Genomic DNA, 26,733 nt, shown 5'->3' on the forward strand with positions numbered 1-26,733 from the left:
AAAAATCTATATGCTTGCAGCGGATGAGCCTCATGACCTACATATTGAAATTTAAAGCGCATTTGTATGCTGGTGTCAAGAACATGATTGAGGATTAATGATGTGATAAAAACTGCAGATTATATATATATATATATATATATATGTAAGTGTGTGTGTGTGTGTGTGTGTGTGTGTGTGTGTGTGTGTGTGTGTGTGTGTGTGTACTGTAGATAGAATAAAGGTTAAACCAGCCATGTTGAAAAATCCATTTTAAAGTGATAGCTGTGTTTTGAAGCATGTCATTAGCTGGTGCAAGGTTATTAGTTGGATCCCCAGCCTCCAAAAACCAGCTTGACCACATTAAACTGGCAACAAACCAGCTGGTAGCTGGTTTGCTGCTGGTCCAAGATAGTCTACCTATATAGTCACCAGTAACCATATCCCAGAACACATCTGCCATCTTCAGATGGATTTTCTTACAAGTAAAATACGGTCCTTTGTCAGAAAACGATGTGCATGTAAATGTGGTCAATGACATATTTCCATTAAAAGAAGAGTGGAGTATATTTGCATTGCCTTAAGAGTTGAACATCAAATATTTGCAAAAAGAAGTATATTTTAGACACAAACTCAACATATAAGCCTTTATACTGCAGAGCACTTCAACTGCCATTCCTTTGTTTCTTGCTATTTCACCAGCAGGGACACTTAAACTACCATCTAGATACCGCATCTGTCTTGAAGATGTTATGTCATTGATTTTTAAGCATTTGTTCCATTAGAACATCTAAAGGGAGAGAGACGAACGGGTGATGTAGAGAAACTCTCATTTAGAAAGAGAGAACAGCTGAGTACACACTGCCTACAGCCTCACTACAACGTCTAAACAGAGGAATGACGAAGCTGCAAATGAGAACAAAGCCATCAGCCGTACTCAACAGGAGAAACCCCTCTGCATTTCTTTCCCTCGCCACCTTTTTCTTCGTTCTCCATATGAGTGCAGTATGTCCGCTCTGTCTACCGGGTAAAAAGGTTTTAGGCTCAGGGCCAATATTAAAAGCTGGATCATAGACACATTGCACTGAGTAATTCACTGACCTGGCATCAGTTTTCCCATCGATCCACACTGTCCTCTTCCCTTCCTCTCCTGGCTTTCCTCTCAGGGAGCGTTTATTGCTGAATCTATCATTTTTCTTGAATAATAACTTCTATTTTTGTCTTGAGGAGAGCATGCAATCTTATGAGGGGTTGCATGAGTAAAGTGAGAACGCCTCTGGTTGATGCAGCACCTCACTAAAACAATCTGTTTTGATTTTTCTCTTCTGTGTCTCTTTTCGTCACAGGGACCTTGCGGTGATTGTGGCGGCCATGGCGTATAACTCATGGTTCACCAAACTTTATTGCAAAGACTTGCGCATTGTAAATATCCTTTTATAACCATTTCAATCTTTACTATGTCCAAGTCTTTTGTTTTTCTGTTTTTGTTTGTTTCACGTACAAAAACGTACCGTGGTATTATTATTAGGGTTATTATCTCTACATGCGGTTTTGGACACTGATTTGATGGTAATACGATCATATTCTTTGAAATACCATGTTAATACTATGGTATATGAAAATGGTATTCATTCAGTCTGAAACTGAAGTCTGTGACAATGTGCATGAAGTCATTATGGTGAGTCTTCCTGAAGAATTCAATTCTAGTGATTTTCTCCTTTTCTCCCCCTCTCTTTTTCTCTCTCTCTCACACACACACACACACACACACACACATAGAGTTCAGAGGTCGTAGAACAGATTCTGCACTCTGTCAGTAAATCCAGCAGTCTGGAGGAGCTCACGCTGGAAAACGCGGGCCTTAAAGCGTGAGTTATAAATCTCTCTATTGCTCTCTGTGTTATTCATCACTCCGACCACTTTACTCTCTTTTCATCTAAAAGTTTGTTTCTTGTTCTGTCACTGTCATTTTTTCCCCCTTTATGCCGTTCCCAGTCTTATTCCCCTGCCACATTTTTGCTTCTGTATTTCATATCTGTCCCAGAGTGCGGAGCTTTGTATTGCAGTTCCGTTTCTACTGACTTTCTTTCTGTCATTTAGAGATTTCCCACAGAAAATGGCCACTGCCCTGTCAGAAAACCCAGCATCAGTCATACACTCCATTAACTTGGCCCACAATACACTGGACAACCAAGGTACATGCATCAAAGTCTCTCTGGTTCTACTATCCCTCTCTCTCTCTCCCCACCTCTCTGTCTATTTACCTGCTTTTGTCTGTTTTTACACTTTCTGTATCAGCATGTACGTCTGCTATTTCTGTCTCTGAGTGGGTGTGTTTTGTTCTTTCTTGTCTCTGTTTTGCTGGCTGATTGTGCTGAATCTGTAGCTGATTTGAAAATGGCGTCTATTAGATTTGTGTGTGTGCTGTGTTTTTTCTAATGTTCGTGTTTTTGTGTCATTTTGTACTGTACAGTGTTTGGTGGAGCAACTACTAGTAATGCTACCACCTTAAATACATTTATTAATAGCGTGACGATGGAAGTACATTCGAGTTGGCCAATAGTGCCGTATAAAGTGAACTTCACAGTAAATATAGCTTTTATTATAAATAATTTAAGATTTTATTCAAGATTTTATAAATGATTTAAAATAAATAAATGAATTGCATATTTTAAAAGGCTACTTCCCCTTTAAGTAGCTATAGGTCAATTAGCTTCTTTTTGTGAGTAGCTTGTGATTTTCACTAACAGTAGCTTCTCCAACACTGGTACGTCCTCTATATGTGTCAGGGTCAGAGTTTCAGCCTGCCATCATGCCTGACACATGTCATTGCCTATCACATCACAAGTGTGCGTGTGTTAACGTAACTACAACAATGTCAGTGTTTGCCTGAAGGTGCATGATAATACGCTGTGTGTAAATTGGCCTGTGACTGATCCAATGTGTTTGTGGATGTTTGTTTTCCTATAGGAGTTTCTAACCTCATCCAGCAAGTGTGTCGGCTCAGTAAAGGCTTGCGTCTACTTAACCTCTCCAAGACGTCGCTCTCTTCAAAGGGTGTGTTCAGAAGTAATCTGTCTCTAGAGGTGTAACGCCCTCTGCTGGTTAAGTCTATAACAACTATTGCTCAATTACAATTCACAGATAGAAATATTAAATAGAAGCATGTAAGAAAGTTAATGTGAGATTACATTAATGTCCATTAGCCTTTGCTGTAGATGCCATAACTACATTAACTTTCTCGCAAAATCTGTCTGTCTGTCTATCTACTGTCCGTTATATTATATTAATTTATAATAATTAAAATGTGTAATAAAATGTATTGTAAATATATATATACAATTAAAATATAGTCTTTTTATAATAATATTTTTCCCAAAATTACACACCTCTGAACTTGATGCACACCCAAATCAGACATGAAAAATTATCTCAAACTTTGCACAAAACAACAATTTGTCAAATCACAGTCTGGACACATGGTCTACAGAAGATCTGCAATCTCTATGTTACATTTCAGGCTGTAAAAATGATGTTTTCTCACTCTACTGATCTAGAATCAACTTCCTGTTCTCTCTTAAATCAGTAAGATTATCGATGGATTAGTTGCATCTGACTTCAGAGCTTCAGATTCATGACCAAAGAGCTTGTCTTCTCTTGGAGAGCCCAGACTCAATTACCAGCATCCTTGGCTGCTCCCATGGTCTGCTAAACCTCTGGTTTTCTCTTTCAATCAATACAGTTTTAAACCAAGTGGATAGATGGATAGCCTTCCAGCACACGCCATGAATCAAAATCCACTCGAAATAGCTCCCATCATTAATCTTTATTAATAATCTGTTTTGTGTCGACTTCATTGCAGAAGTTTTAACTTTGAATATAGAAGTAAGATGAACTTGTGCCATCAGAGCTCAAAACAGCTCATTTCAAATTGAGATGTTTAGTTTCAGCATCTGCCACATCCGGTTAGGATTTATTGTGAACTTTAAAGTGAAATCATATCAGCAGTAAAAACAGAATTTACTTATCAAAATATGAACTACAGCAGGTGTGAAAAGCAAAACTGAAAACTACTGGATCATGAAAGGTTGCAGTGGTTAACATTTTGATGAGTAAATTCCTGCTTTCAGAGAGCGCAGTGGGATGTTTTTGTTACTCCCTGGTGAGGAAGCGTACTGGCTGAGTTCACTGGCAAACTGCCATCTAACAGAGTTAGGAGAGCTGTCTTTTTTGTCTCTTAGTACAAAAGGCAATCACTAGCATTTTCTTCTTTAGAAACTAAATGAAAATCCACCCTGCTTACAGAACATTCTGTGCATGTCGTTGTGGTTTGGTGGTCATGTACAGTGGAGTCCAAAAGTCTGAGACCACATTGAGAATCTGGGATTCAAAATCTAATTTAAATCTGGAAATACACAGAAAGGTTTAGGATTTGATGAAATGTAAACAAAGTCTCTAATCAAATATGTATATTTGTGAACTCCTTTGTACAGACAGATGTCTTCCATTAAAGCTCAAGATGCTTGTTTTATCATTCTTAAATCACGCCGGAGAACATAATTATCAGGTTTAAAACAAACTCATTAAAGCAGAAGGACGAAATACCAAATGCTACAGTACAATTTAATTGAATATGTAATGAAAAATGTGTTTTATGTAAAACATGCAAATTAGAAGCATTTTTTTTTCTTGTGAACTTTAGATTTGCTCTATGATTCAGCCTTTCCTTGTCTTTTTTCCCCAGGTGTCACGTCTCTTTCGCAGGCCCTGTGCTCCAGTGATGACTACTCCAACTCTCTCCTTCATCTGGACCTGAGTAAGAACCCAGGGATTCTGTCTGGAGAAGATGCAACGGTTAGAAATGGTTTTTATCTCACTTTTACTTCTAGTGTTCTTAAAGAGGCCATATTATGCCCTTTTACAAAGTCTTGATTTTGTTTTTGGGTTGTAGTAGAATAGGTTATCATGCTTGAATGTTTAAAAAACTCATTATTTTTCACATATTTTACATTGTTGCAGCACCCCTCTTCCTAGTCTGTCAGTAACGCTCTGTTGAGTTCCTTTCTCTATGAAGCCTCTCTGTCCAAGAGGCGCAATGTGCTCTGATTGGTCAGCTGGAACAGTGTATTGTGATTGGTCAACCACTTTGAGCAAGTTATATGTATATATAAGTTAAATGTCATGACCCTTACCACAACCACGAGTTTCACACTACCAGTTTCACACCGCAAAAAGCACACTACTAACACAGCTCGTTATACAGTACACACACACACACACACACACACACACATTTACTTCCTGGCCAAAAAAAGTCACTGTTCGGATTTAAATAGGCAAATGCTCAAGTCAATGGTTGGATCATTACTGCAGTAATGAATATGTTTCTAGCATGTGATATGTTTGGCAACAGTTCTCCTAACCCTATTTGATTGAGTGTGTAGCTTTCAATTTAATTTCTCATGGGCATATACATATAATATATAATGTTAATGTTCCATTAAGGTCCTCACAATGTTTTCCTGGTTTTGATTTCTTTGTGAGGACACACACGCGAATGCTGAAAATAACTCACACGTATACAGAGGCAGGTACACGATACACACATACACACACCACTATTAACAGCCTCAATACTTCCTCCTCATTGTAGAATCTGTACCTGTTCCTGGCACAGCCGAACTGCCTGGTGCATTTGGACCTGTCAGGCACTGACTGTACCGTAGACTCTGTGAGTTGACAGTGTGCCTCATCCTTCTGAATTTGTTATTGCCAAATTGCTTTTTACACATCATGATTTATGTCATTGCACCCAGGATGCGAGACAACAATTTATCTCTGATTTCGTATTGATATTTCTGTCATATTTAATGGTCCTAAATTACAGAATTATTCAAATTTTCATCATTCTTTTGCTGCCACTCTCCTACCCTCTCTTTTTTTCTAAGTTTTTTACATTCTCTTTCTATTTCCTCTTAGCTATTTGGAGCTCTGCTGCGGGGCTGTTGTGCCGATCTCTCCTACTTGAACCTGTCCAAAAACTCCTTTTCTCACAGGTGAGCTAAACTGCCTCCCACCTGCTCTCGCACGATAATCTGTCACTTTTGAATCCGTTTCACAGGTGAGTTGAACCTCTCTGCCTCAACCACGCATATCATCACGAGTCAGTTTGACTCATTTCAGTCGGTCCCTCAGAAAACACTTCCTACTACTTCCATGAATTTAACCAAAAGTAGAATCCTGCTGGAAACGAAGGTAAACCAGCTTAAAGGGTTAGTTCGCTCAAAAATGAAAATTCTGTCATTAATTAATCACCCTCATGTGGTGAGCCAAAAGTGAGCCAAATCATCTAAAACCTGATTCGGAAAAACGGCTCATAGATTAAGCAAATAATGTTTTGTTTTTTTAATTCTACCAATACTCTTATCATTAGCTTTATGATAGAAGCCTATGGCATGGCAAGTAAACATGCATGTGCCTGCACGTGAGAAGCTGTAGGCTGAGGAGATACAGAAATGCAATGATCTATCTTCCTGCCTCACTCCCTCTGAACCCGAACAGCAATTCCATCTCCCCTCTCGGCACGTTAACGGCATTATGAGAAACTCTGAAAAATGAGGCTAATTTTAGCTGAACTTATTGTTCAAATTGGAAGGTTTCTTCATCCTTTGCACCTTCTTAATTGGGTTTGAATTTGCAGAGGGATGAGGTTTTTTTAGATGATTGGGTGTCTAAAGATTGAAATACTAGCTTACTACACACCGAATACTGTGCAATATTGTTTAGTAGTAATATTTGTTGACACATTATGCCGAAATATGTTTCAAACAGCAGCACAGTACTGTATGTTGCATTGTCACATGACCACATAATGACACAGAGGAACAATCTCGTTGGAATCACTTTGAGAATGATTTTTTCCAGCTGATGAATGATAAAAAACATTAACAGCCAATCAAAATCCAGAGCTTGAGCATTTAAAGTGGCAGATGACATAACGCTTAAAATAGTCAGAACATTATTATGCGTTGGTGTGAATGCTAATACTGATATCATTATATTTATTTTATAGTTATAGTTATCGTTCTAGGTGTGAACAGGCCGTAATTCTATTTTTGACAAATGTAGTAGGTTGTTGCACATTGTGCTCAGCATGCAGCAGTCATAATAGTATTCTAGTATGCTATTGCAAACATAGCCTCTTTTTCCTAGTGCTAATTTCATCCTCTCACAAACCCCCACCTCGACTCCCACACTTGTGAGTGAGCACTCAGAAACGTGCACATCCAAACACAGAACCACTGCACACATGGGCATCTCCATACGAGGTGTGTGGGCACATGTGTATGAGTAAATCTGGATACGCTAGTGCCATGTGAAGGCAGCAATGTAAATCTGTTTGAGCTGATAAGACAGAGAGCTCATGAATATTAAATGGGAATGTTCCCTTAACACTCTCTGCTCTTGTTAACACGTTTACACCTCATATTCTTCCCTCTCTCTCTCTTTCTCTCTCTTAAATGATAATGTCACTGTCAAACACAGAAATGCTATCATAAACTGTCATGTTTTTAGACCCCCCCCTCTTATCCCTCACTGACTGCCTCTCTTTCTTTTTCTCATTTTCCCTGTCTAGTTCTGTCCCACCTAAAAAAAAATATTTTTTGTCCAATGTTTAATGACATAAACTAAGAGAGCTTTTTAAAATGTTGAACGTTGTTAAAATGTGTAGCACATAATAGATATACAAACAACACTTTTTCTAATAAGCCAGAGGGTATACTTTTGATTTCAGGGTTTTGTGAAGCATGGTATGATGTATTATGGATAAAAGTCTCCCCTTCTTTTCTGTCACGCTTTTAGGAAAGTGAGAGAGACACTTCCTTCCTTCCGTCAGTTCTTCAGTTCAGCGTTCAGCCTCACTCACATCAGTCTGGCGTCTATGAAGATGCCTCCCGACGTGCTGAGGTGAGCCCGGTCGGCGTTTTGCCTTTTCATGCTGCAGTTAACACTGGCTTAGCTAGTTTAATCTGATTTAGTTGGTTTCCCAGCCTGACCAACTCTGAAGCCCAAAACCTCTCTAAAGCCAACAAACCAGATTTTCACATTCTGAGAGACAAGCCTACCACATTAGGCTGGTTTAAGATGTTTTAAGCTGGGTGACTTTTATGGAACAAGATAACCCATGTCACATTAACCCAGGATTTGCATATTGTAAATCATGCTATCCTGAACTGAACCCGATTAAATATCTAAAAAATTCAGGTGCTGGATATTAAAGGGATAGTTCACCCAAAAATTAATATTCTGTCATTATTTACATCATTATTTACCTCATATTGTTTCAAAGTGATTTTCTTTCTTCTGCTGAACACAAAATAAGGTATTTTGAAGAATGTTGGTAAACTGTTTTGGTTGAAAAGAAAGTTTGTAATGTGATGACAGAATTTTCATTTTTTGGGTGAACTATCCCTTTAAGCACAAAAATCATTAGTTATCACTGCAGTTTTCAAGAATACACAGTTTTCATGTCAGCATGAAGCCAGCAGTGAAATCACTCACTTTCGTGATTTTTTTAAAAGGCAGGCATATTTTTTGATGTAATATAGATTTGAAGGGCTTGCTGAGCAGATCAAATCAACCACACCCCCCCTGTGTAGTGTACAAGTAAAACGTGTAGTGTGTAAGTAATACATTTTGGAAAAACATGTTCAGCTAAACTGTCCATTAGTGGTAAAAGTACTTTCTGTTCTGCATTGCTCACAAAAGTTTATTTGATCAAGAATGCAGTAAAAACACTCATATTGTGGAATATAATTAATGATTAATTTAAAACAATGGTTTTCTATTTAAATATATTTTGAAATTGTATTTATTTCTGTGATGGCAAAGCTGAGTTTTCAGCATCATTCCTCCAGTATTTATTGTCACATGATCTTACAATAATCATTCTAATATGCAGATTTGGTAGCATTTCATATTATTATTATTATCAGTGTTGAAAACAGTTGCATGTCCTATCAGAATAAAAAAATCTTGTTATTTGGATTATTTATAATATTTGACTTTTACTATTGAGGCTCATAATAAATAAACGGTTATATCTGTTGTTACTATTACCTAAAAGAGAACACAACAGCAAATCATATTCCTTTTTTTTTTTTTTTTTTTCGTCAGGATGTATTCATTAAAGGGTTAACAATTTTGAGTGTATAAAGCCCACTAGAAGAACTTTCTGGCGATTCATTTCTAGGTTTAGAGCTCTGCACCCATAACTGAGGTCAGAATCAAGATGTTCACGCAGCTGCTATTTTGGGAAAGCCAGAATGTTTTCAAATGAAGCATTTCAAACAGGGTCATATTACCTCCCTGCTCACAAACACAAACAGAGCGCAAGACAGTCTGTCACACCCAGCTGAGCACCTGATTTTAGCTCTCTTCTGTCAACACCACCGGCCCACACCAGAGGAGTCGAACTAATCTCTAAGCTCTTTTCCCCTTAATCCTTTAAGACTTGCGTAACGCTTTGACAGTGTCCATATAGACCTTTTCTGATTTGATTTATTATGGAGATCAGCCATGGAAGCTCATAATAGGATGCTAAGTCTCTTCAATGAGGCATGTAATGCTGTCAGTAATGACGATGTCCATGTGTTTGTTCACAGGGCTCTGTTCCTTGGGCTTTCATCCAATCCTCACATCACTGACCTACACCTGGACATTAGCAGCTGTGAGGTACCCCATCCCCCCGTTGTGTCCCTAAATCTGGATTGAGCTCTATAAATGCCTGTCCTTCTCTCTGTTGGCTGTAGATCCTTCAGTCTGTGGTCACTTTACTGTGTGTACAGATATGTTGGCTACTGAATTAGTCCCACAGAAAGTCTTTCAAGGTTTCTTTTGAGAATGCAATGTGTGTTTATCTCTGTGGGGCCTTATTTTGCCCTCATGCAATTGTTTTATTTGTTCTCAGAAATCAAATCATAAACTATTTTAACGTTACCGTAAATCTCAGTACTGTGGATTTGAAAATAGTTAACATTATGTGCTGCTAGTTGTCGTACTATATCAGTATATTTTGTATTTTGGCTTTAGGCCAGGGATTTTATATTTCATTCAGTTTATTAATTGCAATTTTTGTTGACCAAATCAATTGTTTAATTTTTTTACCTATTGGCTGATGAATAAATTATTTAACTGTTTACATTTCGCTGAAAGATCTATAAGCTGTTTAATGGCAGGTTCTATTGTGACACTTACCCCATATAGTGTCATATCTAAAAGGTCAACCTGTATTTTTTACATTTTTGTAGCTTATAATTTCTTTTCCTGCATAATAATGGTGTAAGTGTTAAGTAGCTTTTGCTGTAACTTTTTCAGTTGCCAATATGGCTTGTGAACTGAAATATTTCTTATTTCTTGATGTAACTCTTGATGTCAGTTCTGGTAGTAATATTATTTTGTAAAAGTAAGAAATAATAAATTATATATAACCCTAAATAAGTCCAAAACTTCTGCTCTATCCATTATGCACTGCAAAAATTGACAAATGTGCAGAGCTATTTCTAATGGATGAATCATTCCGGATCAACTTTATTTTTTTTGACAATTTTTTTTTAAAGAATAGAAGACTTTTTTAGAATAGCAAAACAATACAATATGTTCCTGCACAGAAATTGACCTTCGAAAAAATCTTCCTAAAATATATCCACTGGAGTAAAAGATGACAAGCAGCCCTAGTCTCAACATAAAAAACTATTCCAACACTGATTTGAAATGCTGTTAAAAAATGAAAAGGCAGTAAATTTGACCTTGGTGTTGATAACAACATGCTCTTTCAGTAGAGTTATTGAAAATATCTAAGTGCATACTAGTATAAATTATACATGTTTGAGCCTCTGAGCATTCTCTCTCTCTCTATCAACCCGTGTTCCCGTCTTTCTCTATCTCTTTTACATTCTCTCCGTTTGTCTGCCTCTCAGCTGAGGTCTGCTGGAGCGGGAATAATACAGGACCTTTTCCCCAGAGTCTCCTGCATCAGCACACTGGACATCTCAGACAACGGTGAGACATCTAACTGCATAAATGAAAGGAAGCTTTTGTCTGCTCCCACCGACCTTCAGCCCATCTCTTTCCCCTCAGTTGCATTTACTTCAGGCGCTGTTGACTGTGCCTGTTCATTTTCGTGTTCATTTCAGGGCTGGATGCTGATCTCCTCTGTGTCATTCCTGCCTTCTCCAGACACCCGTCCCTCAAACACCTGATGCTGGGCAAGAACTTTAACATCAAGGGCAGGTACATATTTCCGGACTGAGAGTATACATTTATTGCAGGTGCAGGTATCCAAAGTGACTACAAATGTACAAGTGAGTACAAATGATACTAGCTGCCTGCCTGTAGCAGTTTGAAGATAAGCGCCTAAAGGTTCAATACAGCTTAAGCTCTATCAGCAACATCTGTGGCATGCTGTCGATTACCAAACAACTAGAAATGTGTTTACCACTGTGCACTTACAACGGAAGCCTTGCAGGCAAGTGGGAAATGTGGAACTCATATTTTGTCAAAGCACTTACATGAATCCTACAGTAAAAAATGTCATTTGAGCTGTCTAAATGGTCTAAATTGTCATTTTGAAAAGGAACGAGTTCTCTAGGTTGGTGAAAATATGTTTTTAATTATATAAAACTTTCAAGACAGACCTACAATGAGCTCTGAGGTTATTAATGGATGGTAAATGTTTCTATTGAAGCCATCAGTCAGCGTAATTACAACATCATAAAAAAATAAAATAAAAAATCATATTTAATAGACAAATTCCAGGTGAAGAACTACACTACCTGTAACCCCGGGAAGAAAGATCTACCAATCAGAGAGTTGCAGCAAACAAATCAGCTTAGCAGTGACCAGCCACTACTATGAAGCATTTTATATGATGTGACTAATAGCCTGTCTTGCTATACACACTCAAGCTTCTTGTATGTTTGTGTATCATTTTTATATATGTAAATGTAACTGTCACGGAGGTTGCTGTATGAAGCACACAATGCAGGAGAATATAACAAAAACATATAAAACAACCACGTAAACCAACAACAACATGGCAATGAACAGAGGAAACTAAGGGTTTAAATACACAGACAATCAGCAGAACTACGAACATGTGAGGAACTAATGAGGAACTATGGAAACTAGTAATCTAACAGAACCCATGCAACCCAGAACAGGGAAGAGAATGAAAACCAAAACAGAACAGAATGTAACGCAACAATGTATCATGGTTTCCACAAAGAAAAAAAAAAAGTTGCAGAGCTGTTTTCAACATTGATGATAATAAGAAATGAAGAAATAAAATCAGCATATTAGAATGATTTCTGAAGGATCATGTGACACTAAAGACTGGAGTAATGATGCTGAAAATTCAGCTTTGCCATCACAGGAATAAATTACATTTTAAAATATGAAGACTTCAGATGAAAAAAACCTCCAAGTCCATCTGACATTTTTCTTTTAAATGAGTTTTTTTTAAGTGCATTAAAAGGTTATTGTTCAGTTATACAGTAGAAATGCCTTATTTTCAAAAATGTCACTGATAAGAGTAAAATTAAAAAAATGCTCATTTAAAAGAAAAATGTATTACTGATTTAGAGGTTTTTTGCATTTTATGACCATGCTCAGAGTAAAAAAGACAATTGCTCACGTGTCAGACACGTTAGTGTTGTGATTATAATTGATTGGTAATTCTTTATAATTAGTCAGTTATTAGTTCTTGATGAGGGTAATCTCATTCAGTAATCACTGATTACCCAAAAAGGGCATAAATTTGCTATTACTTACTGATGTACTCATTGGTCCTGCATTACATCCTGTATAAGTTACCTTTTAATGATGGACCATTATTATAAAGTGTTACCAATATTTTTCGAAACATTAAAAAAATATATTTTTTATACTTATAACAAATGGCTCTAGTCTAAATCAATGTGCATTGCTTTATAGTATTGTAGTTCCACCCCTCACAAAAAATGGGGCACAGTCTTAAAAGCATTATTGCAAGGGTCATATGTTTGTTTTCACAGATTGATGGATTATTCAAAACGATGTTCTTTGATAATCAACATCTTGACACAGTAAATATAGAGCGTAAGTACCATACACAGATTAACAGATAAAACAGATATCCACTCTGAGAAAGTCAGATGAGGTAAAGCAGGTTAGAAAAGTCTGTGAAACCATCTGCAATCTCAAACTGAATGTGGGCACACAGTAGGAGGCTCTCAGGGGGGCAGAGGAGGGACTGGGGGGGAGGTGTGTGAAGTGTTATTAATCTTGGGGTTGATGGAGTGTGTGTGTGTGCGTGTGTGTGTGTGTGTGTGTGTGTGTGTATATATGTATAAGCCCTGATGTTTCCTGTGTTTGCAGGGTTCTGGATGAGGTTCTGCAGAAACTAGTGCATCTCGTGCAGGAGGAAGAGTGTGTGAGTGTTTCACAAGCATTATACACATGGACATAATTATGTTTCCTGTACACACCTTACTCTATTTCTGCTTTCAAACACACACGCAGAGTGCAAAAGCTTTCTAATGGTCTGCTGTATTACAGCACTAGTGATTCATCCATCCTTCCTTCACTCACTCTCTCTCTCTCTCTCTCTCTCTCTCATTCTTTCTTTATAATCTCTCTCCTTCAGGGCACGTAGCCCTCTCACTGCAGATATTGCCTTGCTTGATCAATTATTAAGCACTGTTTGTACAGATCACAGACATTGCAAACTCACACACACACACATATGCTCTCTTCTCTCTGTCTCTTTCTGGTTGCTCTTCTTTCTTGACAGGCCCTGCAGAGTTTGTCTCTGGCTGACTCCAGGCTGCGTTCGAGGGGCACGGTGCTCGTGAACGCTCTCGGCAGCAACGCCTGCCTGAAGAAGGTGGATTTGAGTGGGAACGGACTTGATGACACAGGAGCGAGGATGCTCAGTAAAGCCCTGCAGATCAACACCACGCTCAGGTAGTCTGTCGTAAGGAGAACAGGGTTACAGTACTATGAATTATAAAAGAATTATACACTGTCTCAGCTGCGCAAAGAAATTATACATTATAGTAATAACTAAAAACCGGTTGACTGAGAGGCAAACTATTAATTTGAATTTAAAAGTCAAGGACTAGGGGCCAGATTTACTGTCAGCTTGCATCAGTTCAAAAAACTACTGTCAGGATTTACTTAATGCATGCAGTGAAAAATTAGCACAGGCGTGGACGGGGTTATTTTTGCCAGTGACCTTATTAAGCATTATGCATATGCATTCGTAGGAGTTTCCCTTTCAGATGCAAAATTTGTGGGAGGGGGGAATTTAAAAGAATCATGCAAGGTTATTTACTAAGGTTTGCACTAGTCAATTCACTGGTGTTTGCGCCATTATTTACCACCCAAAAAAGTAGATTGCATTGGTCATTATGAAAATGATCCGGTTGTGTCTGTGTTTTTCAATTTGCGCGTCGTCAGTAGATCACGTGCAGAACTTTCCACTCCCATCTGCACTTTTATTGGATTGCGCTCTCACGTTAATTTGCCCTGTTTAGTAAATCTGGCCCTAGACCTTCTAATGATACATCCTTTTTCATAGAAAGCTTTGTAGATTTCAGCAAAATTATGATTGCTGCATCTTCTGCCCATTGCGTTTTTTCCCCCTTTATTAAATGTTTTGTTTAATGACTGGAAGTTTGAAAATTAACAATTTTGACAATGACCCTAATTATTTTCTGTTTAACACATTTTACCATATTTAAAACCAAATCCAGCAGATGTTTCCTCAAAATCAGAGCAGAAAATGTACAAAAGGCATGAAGATTTTATTCGAGTGTACTTATTAATAATTAATAATGCATAATTGTCTAGTACTGTAATACAGTTTAAGATTGTCTTGGTTTCTTTCTTTCTTGTAGAAGTGTGACATGGGATCGGAATAACACAAGTGCAACGGGTTTCCAAGATGTGGCTCGAGCCTTAGAACAGTATGACACACACACACACACACACACACACACACACACACACACACACACACACACACACACACACACACACACACACACACACACACACACACACGTCTGGTTCACTATCTTTGTGGGGACTCTCCATAGACGTAATGGTTTTTATACCGTACAAACTGTACATTCTATCCCCTTACACTGCCCCTGCCCCTAAACCTACCCATCACAGGAAACATTCTGCATTTTTACTTTCTCAAAACAACTCATCCTGTGTGATTTATAAGCCTTTTGAAAAGTGGGGACCGCTGGCTGGTCCCCACAATGTAGGTGATCTCAGGTTTTACTATTCTTATGGGGACATTTGGTCCCCACAATGTAATATAAACAAGGGCACACATTACACACACACAGACACACACACACACACACACACACACACACACACACACACTCACACTCACTCACTCTCGTATCATGCACACTCACCCATGTGAGAACTGACTCACTCATCCCTCTGCAAACTTATTCACAGCATGCTGTTACTGGGAAAGAAATAAGAACTTCAGTCCATGCCTACATGAATGTGTTTATTGCACAGTCTTTCATCACCTCTCCGACCTGCCTGTGATGCACAATTAGAGCATTGTTCTGGAAACACCTCTCTTCCCTGGAGATCTACACAACTGTTATTTAATGTAGAAAAACTTTTTTTAGCAGACTTGAAATTGCATTCAGGAGACTGTAATCATCGTGAGAATGTTGTTCCCAGTACAGAATGCTTTGAAATCTGTTGCAAGAAACATAGTACTCTGTTAAAAGTTGAAAAGAAAGCAAAAAAAAAAAAAAAAAAAAAACTTGTTACTTTAGACACATTTTCTATGTTGCTGGAGCTGATTCATCTCTTGTGTTGCCATGTTTGGGGAAAACTTTAATAATTTTTGCTCTCTCCTCAGTAACTTCACTCTGCAGTACATGCCCATCCCACTCAGTGATGTCACACAGGCATACCGTAGCGCCCCTGACAGGACAGAACAGGCACTAACCAAGGTAAGAGTTTTTATTTTAAAGAAGCTATGGTAACAAATTAGTTTGGGAACCAATTCTCCCTTTTAACTAGTTGCTTATTAGCTTGCATGTTACTTATAATAATAAACAGGCTTTTTTGCTTCTATACATTGAAGACCTCTTTATGAACACCATGTGTTATGATTGGCCAGTTTTTTAGGTGAAGTGAACATTGTGTATTTGCTATAGAGTGCAGGATATGTGCTGCTGCTCAACCCTTAAATTACAGCCTCTTGGCAAAACCTGGAAATCAACATGTGAAAAAATAAATAAATCAAACCACGGCAATGACTTAAAAGTAGCCCGACTGGAGGGACTGTTGACTCCTCAATTGTAGAGGAGATAGAGCCTTTTCGGTGGTGGGACCTAGGTTGTGGAACAGCCTGCTGCTCCCTTCCTATCACTTTTTCAATCTCTCTTTTAGCTTTTAAATGATGTTGATGGTCTTATTTATTATGTGTTACTTAGTTTTCTGTTGTGTTTATCTGACTTAAACAGCACTTTGGTCAGTCCTCAGACTGTTTTTAAATGTGCGTTATAAATAAAAGAACTAGAACTAGAACTAGACTGGTTAATTTGCTTTTATTGCTCTCTGGAATACTTGATTCTGATCGGTCAATCAGGGCAATTAGCAGGCAAATGATGCAATAAATTCAGACACATTTTTACATTTGGTCCCCGAAATCATGAATATTTGGTTGTATTCTTGGATCTCATAGTAGATGGGACTAATTCATAAAAAAAAAAGGTTTTGCATCATGTGACTGTTTTGTCCAGCTGTTTTGAGATTAACAGTCCCAAGGTGGTCGAAATGTTTATGCACGATTAATGAGCCCAGAGATGTAAAACTTCTACAAGGTCAATGCTGAGAGAGAGGGACACCGCAGACAATACATTTATCTTTCATTAATTCGCAGCATAATTACAATCATTTCCACATGACTGCATGGCTTATCTGAGCATCAATGTTCTTTTATTTGACATTAATGAGTATTCTCTCCCTTGCTCTGTCTGTCTCTCTCAGATCCAGCGGGCTTTGTTAAGGAATAACCAGACTCAGCGTTTCTCTCAGAAACAGGCTCTTCGGTTGCATCAGGGCCTGGTCACTAGTACTGCAGAACAGGTACAGACCACCGCCTCATTGTCTCTCTTACTCTTCACCACTGCAGATCTGACTCACTCACATCACTCTTCTAGTATGTGATCATGTTGGTGATAATGAGGCAGTTTCATTTTTAAAATGTAGTTATTCATTTATTTATTTTGTAGAAGCAGACTGAAATTCAGCCTTATCATCACAGGAATAATTTACTTTTAAAATATATTAAAACAGAAAACAGTTATTTTAATAATATTTCACAGTATAACTATTTTGATTGTATTTTTGATCAAATAAATGTAGCCCTAGTATAAGAGATTTCTTAAAAAAAAAAAAAAAAACAATTGGTAGAGTATACCTGGAGAGAGGAGAGGAGATCATTTGCATTCCCATTCAGGTCAGCCTGAGAATGGATTGCTTATATTGGTCTCTTCCCAATAAACTGGGATAGGAGAAAGGTTTTTACCATACATTTTGTGTGTGTGTGTATTTTACTTGCTAATGTGAACTTTGTATTGTTAGATCAAACTCACACAGCCATATCTCTATCCTCTCTCTGTTGTTCTCCTTTTCTTTTCATCTCTGTCTCTGTCTTTCTCTCCTCCTGCTGTCCCAGGTGATGGAGCGTCTGTGCGTACGCGTGCAGCAGCAGGTGTGTGTGTTGAGAGGAACAGGTGAATGGGAAGAGCTACAGGCTGCCAGACAGGTCCTCAAGGAGGCCAGGAACTCTCGAGCTGTGAGTGTGTTTGTGTATTTACCTGTCAAAAGTTTGGACACCCACTGTCACATGCTTCAGTCATCAAAATTATGTAACATAATAAATATAAGTGTAAGAATTACATTTATTAATGAACAGCATTTATTAATGTAGGTAAACGATCATTTATAAATTATACTACTGTTCATTCATTGTTAATTCATGATCTTTCAGACTACGTTCTCTAATGTTAATTTATGCAACTTGAAATGTTAAAATGAATTAGCATATGTTGAAAGCAGCACTTTTAATTGAATAAATGTTGTAAAAGAACTGTTCATTGCATTAATTAAAGTGAACAAATTGAACTATATTGTAAAGTGTAACATTTTTAGGCCCATTTATATTTGTCTACAAAACTAATTTAGCGTCTAAGCATTTAGACTTTGAAGTAAAAGGTTTTTAAGATCATGAGAGACAAATTCAGTCAAGTATGTCTACATTTTTGACTCGAAGATTAAATTCCATAAATGATATACTACATATTACTTCCATTATGTGGATTTTTTTTCTGTAATCACATTAATGCTGATATTTGCTTAATTCATTTAATCTAGTTGTAGATGGCTATACAGTAACATTCAGTCAGATTTTATTTATGTGCTGTGTTACATCCAGATATTCAGGTTATTGATTTCATGTGTTCTCTGTTTATTAATTTAAGAAACTTCCACTACCATTGCTTTTATGAGCAAACATTAAAAATGAAAGACATCACCTGCATGACTCATGTCACGTGTAACAGAAGCGGTGAGTGAGAGATCATGACTGGTATGTGAATTACATCTGCACTGTCCTCTAGCTGTACCCCTCGCTGTGTGAACTGGCCCATGTGCTGTCAGTGGACGGGCCGGTGAGACAGAGGCTGGACTCTCTGGCAGGAGAACTTGCCAAAGCAGCTGATAAAGAACTACAGGTGATGATTGTATCTCTCGCTCATCCTTCATCCTGATTTATTTCTGCTTTCTAGTTCTATTGGACTTGAAAGGCATGATGGGTGATTGATGGTGGATTTGTGCAGGTCATTGTGGACTCCATGGTGTCTCTGTGCCGGGAGCTGTGTCCGCTTTCTTGTGCCGCTGCAGAGTGTCTCTCTCCTCCCCTCTCCTCCATCTCAGAGCGCGTTTCTATCCCTCGTTCATCCATCCGCACCGCTCTGATGGAGAGAGCAGCTCAGGACATCAACAGAGCTTTGGAGTAAGAAACGAGGGTGTTGAGTGGTGGATGTCTCTCAGTTTAACACCTTGAGAATTATGTCAAAGTCCTTTTGAAGTCAGTTCGCTCAGCGCCCATCTTTATAACACCCCTGGGCTGCAACTTTCAAAACAGCTGTCTACTTGAATGGGGAATGACAGAAATATCCCAAACTGTTACACTCATGGGTGCATCCAGATTTTTGTTCAGTCGAACGCTCACTCATCAATCGAAATCATGAAATCTTTAATGGATGGACGAAACCTACTTTTCTGTAGCCACTGTGTTCACAGTTGGAATTCCCAGCATGGTTTTAACATGATCTAACATGTATTTTTGTGTCTCCATCTCTCTCACTCTTAGGGAGGTGAAACTGTCTGTCGTCTCATATCTCACCAACTCCATAGTGGACCAGATCCTTCAGGAACTTTATGCCACACACAAAACCCTGGTAACTAAAAAAACAATTTCTCTCTCCATTCGTCTGTTCATTCTGAGCATGTGCACACGCATCTCTCTTCCTCACGCATCTGTTCGTCATCGCAGCTCCGGCAGATTTCACAGATGAGACGGCTGGAAGACGGGGGAACGGCCAGGCGCGCACACAGACACGCTGACATACTGGATGCTGTGGAGGATGACTTTGGCATCAGCATAGTGAGTGTGTTTCGTGAATCACTCACAACTGACTCATCTGTGTGTTTGGTGGTATTTACAGTATCTGTCATCTCTCGTAACTCAGCTTGCCTCATCATCTGCTCAGTTTGCAATGTTCTCACTCACTTCTGTCGTTCTGCACCCAGGACACAATCGCCATTAAGAAACGCAGCTCCAGGACCAGACGCATTCGTCCCGTGTCCAACAGACTCAGTGAGTCACACACACACACACACACACACGTTATGTAGGATGAAACCATTCATTTTTTAGTTAACACTCATTCAGTGCTTTGAAGTCATGTATACTTCATACATTTTTCAGTTTAAACCCATTCATTCTTTATATCATATTTATATAACATTTATTAGGCCTGTCAATTTATGATGTTAACATGTTAACATTTAAAAATAGCACTGATAAATAAATCAAACAATATTTTAACTTTTTAAAGACACTTTTTGCCATTCACTGCTTTTTGTCTGCCACAATAGTCTTCATTTGAGTGCTTTTCTCTACAAAAATGTATATGATTATTTGCGAATGATTTGATTAGTTCATTAATACATTTGCATATCATGTAATTAATTTGATGTGATTCACTGTCCTCTAGGTCTAGGTGACGACCCTAACTCCTCACCTTTAGTGTCCACTCCTCAGACGTCTGCTCCTCTTTCACGCTCTGCATCATGGGAAGGTCTGTCCACCCTGCCCACACAGGGTTCACCTCTGCGTCATGTGACCCACGTCAGACCGCGGCCACCACGAAAGCACAGGGCTGCACATGCTCCTTTTGAGACAGTAAGAACCAATGCCATTGCCAGTATTACCACACCAGTACTACTTTTCATATATCTTTATATAGCATGTTTATTGCTAAAATAAGGTAAATGTCATAAAATGACTTAACACTGCACTCCGATCATTTCAGGCTTTGCCTCCTATTGTGTCGTTGCCCTCAGGTTTGATATTAGCCAAATATTCATCATTTTTTTTTGTGATTAATATTGTCTTCAATTCAGTTTGATGGATACACTTGGCATCCAGTCATATACCGGGGCCTTGGTGTATTGCGGGAGAACACGATCACATCAAACTGAATTCTGAATTTCACCTGTAATTAAATCTGTTGCAGACAGACACGTCTAGATTTGCACCTCCAGAGGCATTCCTTATCATGTTGTCGTTGAATTGCTTGTATTCCCTGCAGTCTTCTTGTAACTTCTATTATTCCGCTGACTAACAAACTAATCAGTTCTGGATTCTTAAAGAGAAAAAAAAAACATACTGCAATTAAATATGATTTGCAGTAAATGAAGTCAAAATCACGCTGGTTTATGTATTCTACAGGAGATATTCTTCAAAAATAAGCTAAATTTGAATTAATGGGTTAACCAACAACCATTCAAGATGTTAACAAGTGGAGGAAGGGGTGATTTTAATCACGTTCTCTTGTTAACGTTATTTTTCTCCGAAATCTGACTAAACGTAGGCCCAGATATTTTCTGCATGGTCTCCAGAATTACAGCATCAAGGATTAAAGGCTCTCTTCTTTTCAATCACTTCTGATTGTCTTTGTTTTGCCTGTTGATCAAATTAATGCACTGACATAATATAGAGGAACAAATCCCAGATGGTGAGACACAGCACTATGACAGCATCATCCTCTAACACAAATTTAGAGAGATGATCTACTCCAGCCCCAGTCCTCAAAAGCAGACATCATTATCATTATTTCTCTTGTCGTCCTGTAGCACTGCTCGGAGAATGGTGGGGTATCTCTATTGGATGATGGACTGCCTGACTTCTACACCAAGAGAGTTTTACCAGACAGGTGCTTCAGCACTGAACACTTCTGTGTAGTAATGAAGTCTAACAATGAAGGTTTTAAAGGTTGAAGTAATGTGGGCATGCATAAATGTGGATGTTATCTTATCTCTGACACCCTGACTTTCTGCCTCGCAGTCAGCTGTCATCCCACCATCACGCTCAGGCTCTGAGGAGGAAGAAACGACGTAGTGTGCTGTCAATCTTTTCAGGATTCAGGAAGAACCGAAACTCTACCATATCATATCAGGAGCCAGACCCTACAGGAAGGAGCGGGGCCTGTGGGGAGGAATGTCGCACTAAGTGAGTCATTCATAATTTAATACAGTAGTGGCCAAAAACTGATGTCCAGAAGGGATATTTGGTTACAATTGCCCTACAAGTTTGACTAAACCATCAAAATATAAATATTTAGCTTATATTTTATATAGAAGCGAAACACTAAACTTGGTTAAGGTATTTATCTGACCAAATTATTTAGCAAAAAGGGGCTACTGTAGCAACAGGTTTTAGAAAGCAACAGCAGCATAGAAAAAAAATCAACATTGATTAATTATCAAAATATGAATAAAGGATGATGTAATTTAAAATGTGATAATGTAATATATAATATGTAAATATTATTTTGTGAAAACCATGATACATTTTTTTCTAGCATTCTTTGATGAATAGAAAGTTCAAAAGAATAGCATTTATTTGAAATAGAAATCTTTAGTAACATTATAAATGTTTTACTGTAACTTTTGATTCTTTTAATATGTCCTTGCTGAATGAAAGTACTGAAACCCAAACTTTTAAATGGTAGTTGTAAATGAAATAATAAATTATAAAGTCGTTGTTTTACATTAAGAGTTTGACTTATGTTGTCTGATTTATTAATCTTGGTTGTTTTTTGCTTTTTCAGTATTGCCACTGAGAATGTGTACTCCTTGATTCAACACTCAAAGGATCGTGGGAGGTTAGACCCAGGCACTGAAAGCACCAATGGGAGGTTGGCTGGGCCGGGTGTCCAGAGGACCCCTCAGCTGTCGGGACGGCCCGTGCAGGGTATACCCCTGCCAGGAATGATGGGAATTAGCCCCTCCTGCTTTTCACAGAGACAGGTAGTCCACCACATGACATAATTTAAATTCCTGTTCAGTTCTTGAAACTGTGAATTTTAAGGAAGTCAAATTTAATTAAAATAAATGTATATTTCCAGAAACATCCGACTATATTAATAATATTTGAAATGCTATCAGAGATGTGTATTTAATTTATACACACTATGAATTTTACCACAGTCTCTCACACTCTTGTCTTTCTGCTTCCTGCAGTCGCCTGATTACAGTGAGGTGTTCGGCTCATCTGAAGAGATTGGATTCGGAGACCCTGAGATGGATCGACATTCAGATATTGTTGCTAAAGGGCACACGCCATCTCTTGACAGACAGACAGAAACAGGAAGACAGGAATCACATTCAGACAGCCAGAAAAAGGCAGACAATATAATGGACCCTCAGCTGCTGGAAACCAGAAAAAGACCAGAGCCACCGCCTCAGAGCGCTAAGCCAAGCCTGGCTAAGACACGCCAGCGCCATCTGGAGGAGAGCTCTGGTATATGTTATTCTAGATATAATAATATATCTGCATATTTAGTCTTTTATTTGAAAAGTCAGTTTATATTAACTAGTTTTAATAAGTTTATTACACTATTTAACTCTCTGTATCAATAGTATGAGCATGGTCATTATTTTTCTGTCCCTAGATAAATCTACTGAAGATTCTGGAGAATTGAGGGAGAAGGATGAGGAAAAGGAGAACTGGAGATGTGGAGGAGATCAAAAAGAACCAGAAGGACAGACTCCACCTATCCCCGAAAAGGTGTTTGGATCACAGTATCGTGAAACATCTTTGATTCATAATGTCAGTGATTGTTGAGTGGGAGTGTGTCTTTTATGTATCATTGAAATAGCTTTTGATTATATCTTTCCTTTCAGCCATGTTATTATTCACCTCACACGTCTCCCATTGGCTCTACGCCAAATGACGTGGCCAATGAGAATCAGCCACCAGCTCCTCCGCCCGCCTCTGCTAAGCCTGTGTTTCACTCTGCTTCAGTAGATTCTGCTTTACTTCAAGGTAATTCATTCAGAGACAACAGTTACGTCAAAATAACATACTGGTAGTTGTATTTAACTTTCCATAAGCTAAAGTTACATTTTGGATCACAAGCAAAGGACTCCTTTATATAATGATCCCTAGTGAGGGACTTCTTTCCTAAAATATAAAGATATATATATTTTCCTGTAGGCCTATACAATTATACATTGTACATTTAAACTTTGTGAAATAATTAAATGTGATATTATAAAGACTTTATTATTAATTATAAAAATTATTGTTTAAAAATCTAATAATTCACTTTTACTTTATTGCATAACTTCATAAAATGATTTTTTTATATATATTATATATGAAAAATATTTATTTTTTATTAAGTTTACAGCATATCTGAGATCAACACTTTTAAAACAGTTTTTAGAAAGCAGAATGAAATGGCAATATCAAATTTGATGAATGTGAATGTAAAAATAATTATATTAATATTTTACTAATATCTTAAATGCATATTTTAATTAGTGTATTAATTGTAAATATCAAATTAATATTTTAAGGACTTTTACAGCTCTAAAAATTGATTTTGTAAAACATTTTTTGTGGCTTCCCAGTTTGATGTAGAGTATGTATTATGTTTTTGTTTTTTTTCAGGTGATGAAGTCAAAAGCAGCCCTGTAGGTCCCATGAAACCACATCGAAACAGGAAAGCGAACTCATGTGACACAGGTACACTCTTCACATCCCTTTTGAGCATGCATCGAGGGTCCGCGTTCAACATCTACTGCTCTATAGGGCTGTCAAATAAAAATTCGATTTTCGAATATTGTCGAAAAAAAAAATGCACATTCGAATGCAAAAACCGTGCATTCGAATTTTTGGTGTGTCAAGAGGCACGCGAGACATGATGATGACGTACAGTAACTGACTGGTGCGGCTGCGTTGTTAATTTGAAAAAGGGTGGAAAAGGGCTTCCTGCTGACGAAAACCCTCTCAGTTGGTGGCAAAAATCGTGCAAGGACATACTTGACCACACCTGGCACATCGGTCAGAGCTGAGCGTGTGTTTTCATCAGCATTGTCAACAAAAAGCGCTCAGCACTCGCTGCAGATCAAGTTGACCGTCTGGTGTTTTTGAAAAACAATATGTAGATGTATACTAAATAGAAGTGGATTGTTTCTGAATGCCAGTTTGCTATTTTGTGTTCATGTAGTTCATTACGCTGTCTGTTGAAGTGTTTTCTCTCAGGTTACTGATGCATTTACAGTTTTATGCACTATTGTAACCTAATTGTCCTTGCATGCACATTAAGGAAATGATATTTTATCAAGGAACAATTGTTTCAAAAGTTAATGTACTTTAAAAAGTGAATTTCATTTCAATAAAAGATGCGATGCTTGATTTACTTTATATTCGCTTATTGCGCTCACTTGCGCCCTCTTGTGGGCATAGGAGACAGACAATACAGTACTTTTTTCCCTCTCACATTAGTATTGGCTTCAGAATTCGAATATAATTGGAATTTTGCGAACTTTTAAGAAAGAAATTTCGAATTTAGCTTTTCAGCCATTTTGACAGCCCTACTGCTCTAGCATGCTTTCATACATCAGCTCCGCACCAGCCTGATCCTCACGTCATGCCTATCCCTCCCTCTGTGTGTGTGCCTCCTGTATTTACTCCCTTAGGAATGGAGCAGGATACCCGCTGTGATCTGGAGAGATCCTCAGATCGCAAACCCCCTGTGAAAAAACCTAGACTCCCTCCGAAACGAAATAAATCTTTGGATTTCCCCGGTACTGTGTTGTTTTGTGTGTGTATGTACTTCTTGGAAGCGAGAAGCAGTTTTATTGTCTAGCCTGACTGGAAACTGCTTCAGTAATTAGAGGAAATCTTTCCTGTTACATGTGAATGTATCGTGAGCTTGCGAGTGTGCACCTGTCCGTGTTTGTGTGTCCACAGACAGATGGCTCTGAACTGACCTTTAACTAAGCCAGATTAGTAAACAGGTAACGTAAGTAGGCCATCATTCACTGCTCTCTCTCTCTCTCTCTATTCCTCTGTTTACCTCTGCAGGTCATCAGAGTTCGGAGCCAAGCAACGCTGAAGCATCGTGACAACCATTTGAACCAAAGCCCTGTGAAAACAGAGGGTCATTGTGATGCTGAGAGGAGAGAGAGGGAGAAATATGATCAGTATATGAATTTGCACCTTGATGAATTCATAAAGACTCTCTCAGACAATTTTACACTCACATATTCAGCATATTCTTGCTTACTCAAGTGAATTGTTTTGCTCCCGCTTTTACTTAACCATCATTCTTAACCTTCTGCACTTAACAACTAATTCCTTTATTTCTCTCTCTGTCTCTCTCCCAGTCTTTTGACAATCTTTGACATAAAGGAACATTTTTATCTATTTATCTTCAAAACCATAGAATGATATTTTGTAAAGTATAATATATAAACAGAACCAATATTTGCACTAATCATCGCTTGATTTCTCGTTTGGTTTGGTGGATGTACCTCCCCTTCATGTCCGACATTACCCATGTGAAGTTTTGTAGTGTGCGACTAACTTATTCTTATCATTTTCCGTCTACTCGATCAATATCATAGCAGTATTACTGTTGTCTTAATCAGGCATTGTTTATGCAACTGGATAATGTTTAAGAATTTGCCGGCCCTAAATGAACTTTATTTTCTACTAAATGTAATTGAATGAATAAAAAACTGAATATCACATGTGCTGTTGTTCTTTTTACTGTACTCTGTGACTGGCCTTTTCCAGACAGATAATAACACCATGGTACATTGTTATACCATGGTACCAAATGATACCCATATTCCATATTTACACAAGATAGCCTACTTCAAAGTTATCATGGTACATAAATGTCCAAAAACATGGTATTAACAGGGTAACGTCTCAAAAACACCAAATACAACTAGATTTGCATGGAACTTCAAAGAATATCATGATACTTTTTTAAAAGTTTGAAGTCAGTAAGTTTTTATTATTTTTTTATTAATGTTTTAGAAAAAGGTTTATCAAGTTCATCAAGGCTGCAT

At 38.0% G+C, this 26,733-nt stretch overlaps 1 protein-coding gene across 3 annotated transcripts in view; it reads left to right on the plus strand.

The window, feature by feature from the left end:
- Positions 1–26,405, plus strand: part of carmil3 (capping protein regulator and myosin 1 linker 3) — a 51,059-nt gene extending 24,654 nt beyond the window's left edge. Inside the window, exons 9-40 of one of the 3 annotated variants that reach the window (XM_079877764.1) lie at positions 1,326–1,401; positions 1,759–1,847; positions 2,080–2,174; positions 2,950–3,036; positions 4,724–4,833; positions 5,633–5,710; positions 5,959–6,035; positions 7,843–7,947; positions 9,645–9,714; positions 10,959–11,040; positions 11,175–11,271; positions 13,396–13,450; positions 13,811–13,983; positions 14,919–14,987; positions 15,923–16,016; positions 17,059–17,157; positions 17,750–17,869; positions 18,693–18,806; positions 18,912–19,087; positions 19,448–19,535; positions 19,631–19,741; positions 19,888–19,954; positions 20,355–20,542; positions 21,496–21,575; positions 21,707–21,871; positions 22,473–22,671; positions 22,885–23,164; positions 23,316–23,431; positions 23,548–23,689; positions 24,320–24,394; positions 25,351–25,458; positions 25,739–26,405. In XM_079877764.1, the coding sequence (XP_079733890.1) occupies positions 1,326–1,401; positions 1,759–1,847; positions 2,080–2,174; positions 2,950–3,036; positions 4,724–4,833; positions 5,633–5,710; positions 5,959–6,035; positions 7,843–7,947; positions 9,645–9,714; positions 10,959–11,040; positions 11,175–11,271; positions 13,396–13,450; positions 13,811–13,983; positions 14,919–14,987; positions 15,923–16,016; positions 17,059–17,157; positions 17,750–17,869; positions 18,693–18,806; positions 18,912–19,087; positions 19,448–19,535; positions 19,631–19,741; positions 19,888–19,954; positions 20,355–20,542; positions 21,496–21,575; positions 21,707–21,871; positions 22,473–22,671; positions 22,885–23,164; positions 23,316–23,431; positions 23,548–23,689; positions 24,320–24,394; positions 25,351–25,458; positions 25,739–25,779 (3,526 nt within the window). In that variant the 3' untranslated portion in view covers positions 25,780–26,405. The remainder of the gene's footprint in view (positions 1–1,325; positions 1,402–1,758; positions 1,848–2,079; positions 2,175–2,949; positions 3,037–4,723; positions 4,834–5,632; positions 5,711–5,958; positions 6,036–7,842; positions 7,948–9,644; positions 9,715–10,958; positions 11,041–11,174; positions 11,272–13,395; positions 13,451–13,810; positions 13,984–14,918; positions 14,988–15,922; positions 16,017–17,058; positions 17,158–17,749; positions 17,870–18,692; positions 18,807–18,911; positions 19,088–19,447; positions 19,536–19,630; positions 19,742–19,887; positions 19,955–20,354; positions 20,543–21,495; positions 21,576–21,706; positions 21,872–22,472; positions 22,672–22,884; positions 23,165–23,315; positions 23,432–23,547; positions 23,690–24,319; positions 24,395–25,350; positions 25,459–25,738) is intronic. The other 2 variants (XM_079877766.1, XM_079877765.1) reach the window with 2 other exon arrangements.
- Positions 26,406–26,733: the final 328 nt, after the last annotated feature.

The sequence above is a fragment of the Squalius cephalus genome (genome assembly GCF_949319135.1).
Source record: "Squalius cephalus genome assembly, chromosome: 7".
NCBI lineage: Eukaryota > Metazoa > Chordata > Actinopteri > Cypriniformes > Leuciscidae > Squalius > Squalius cephalus.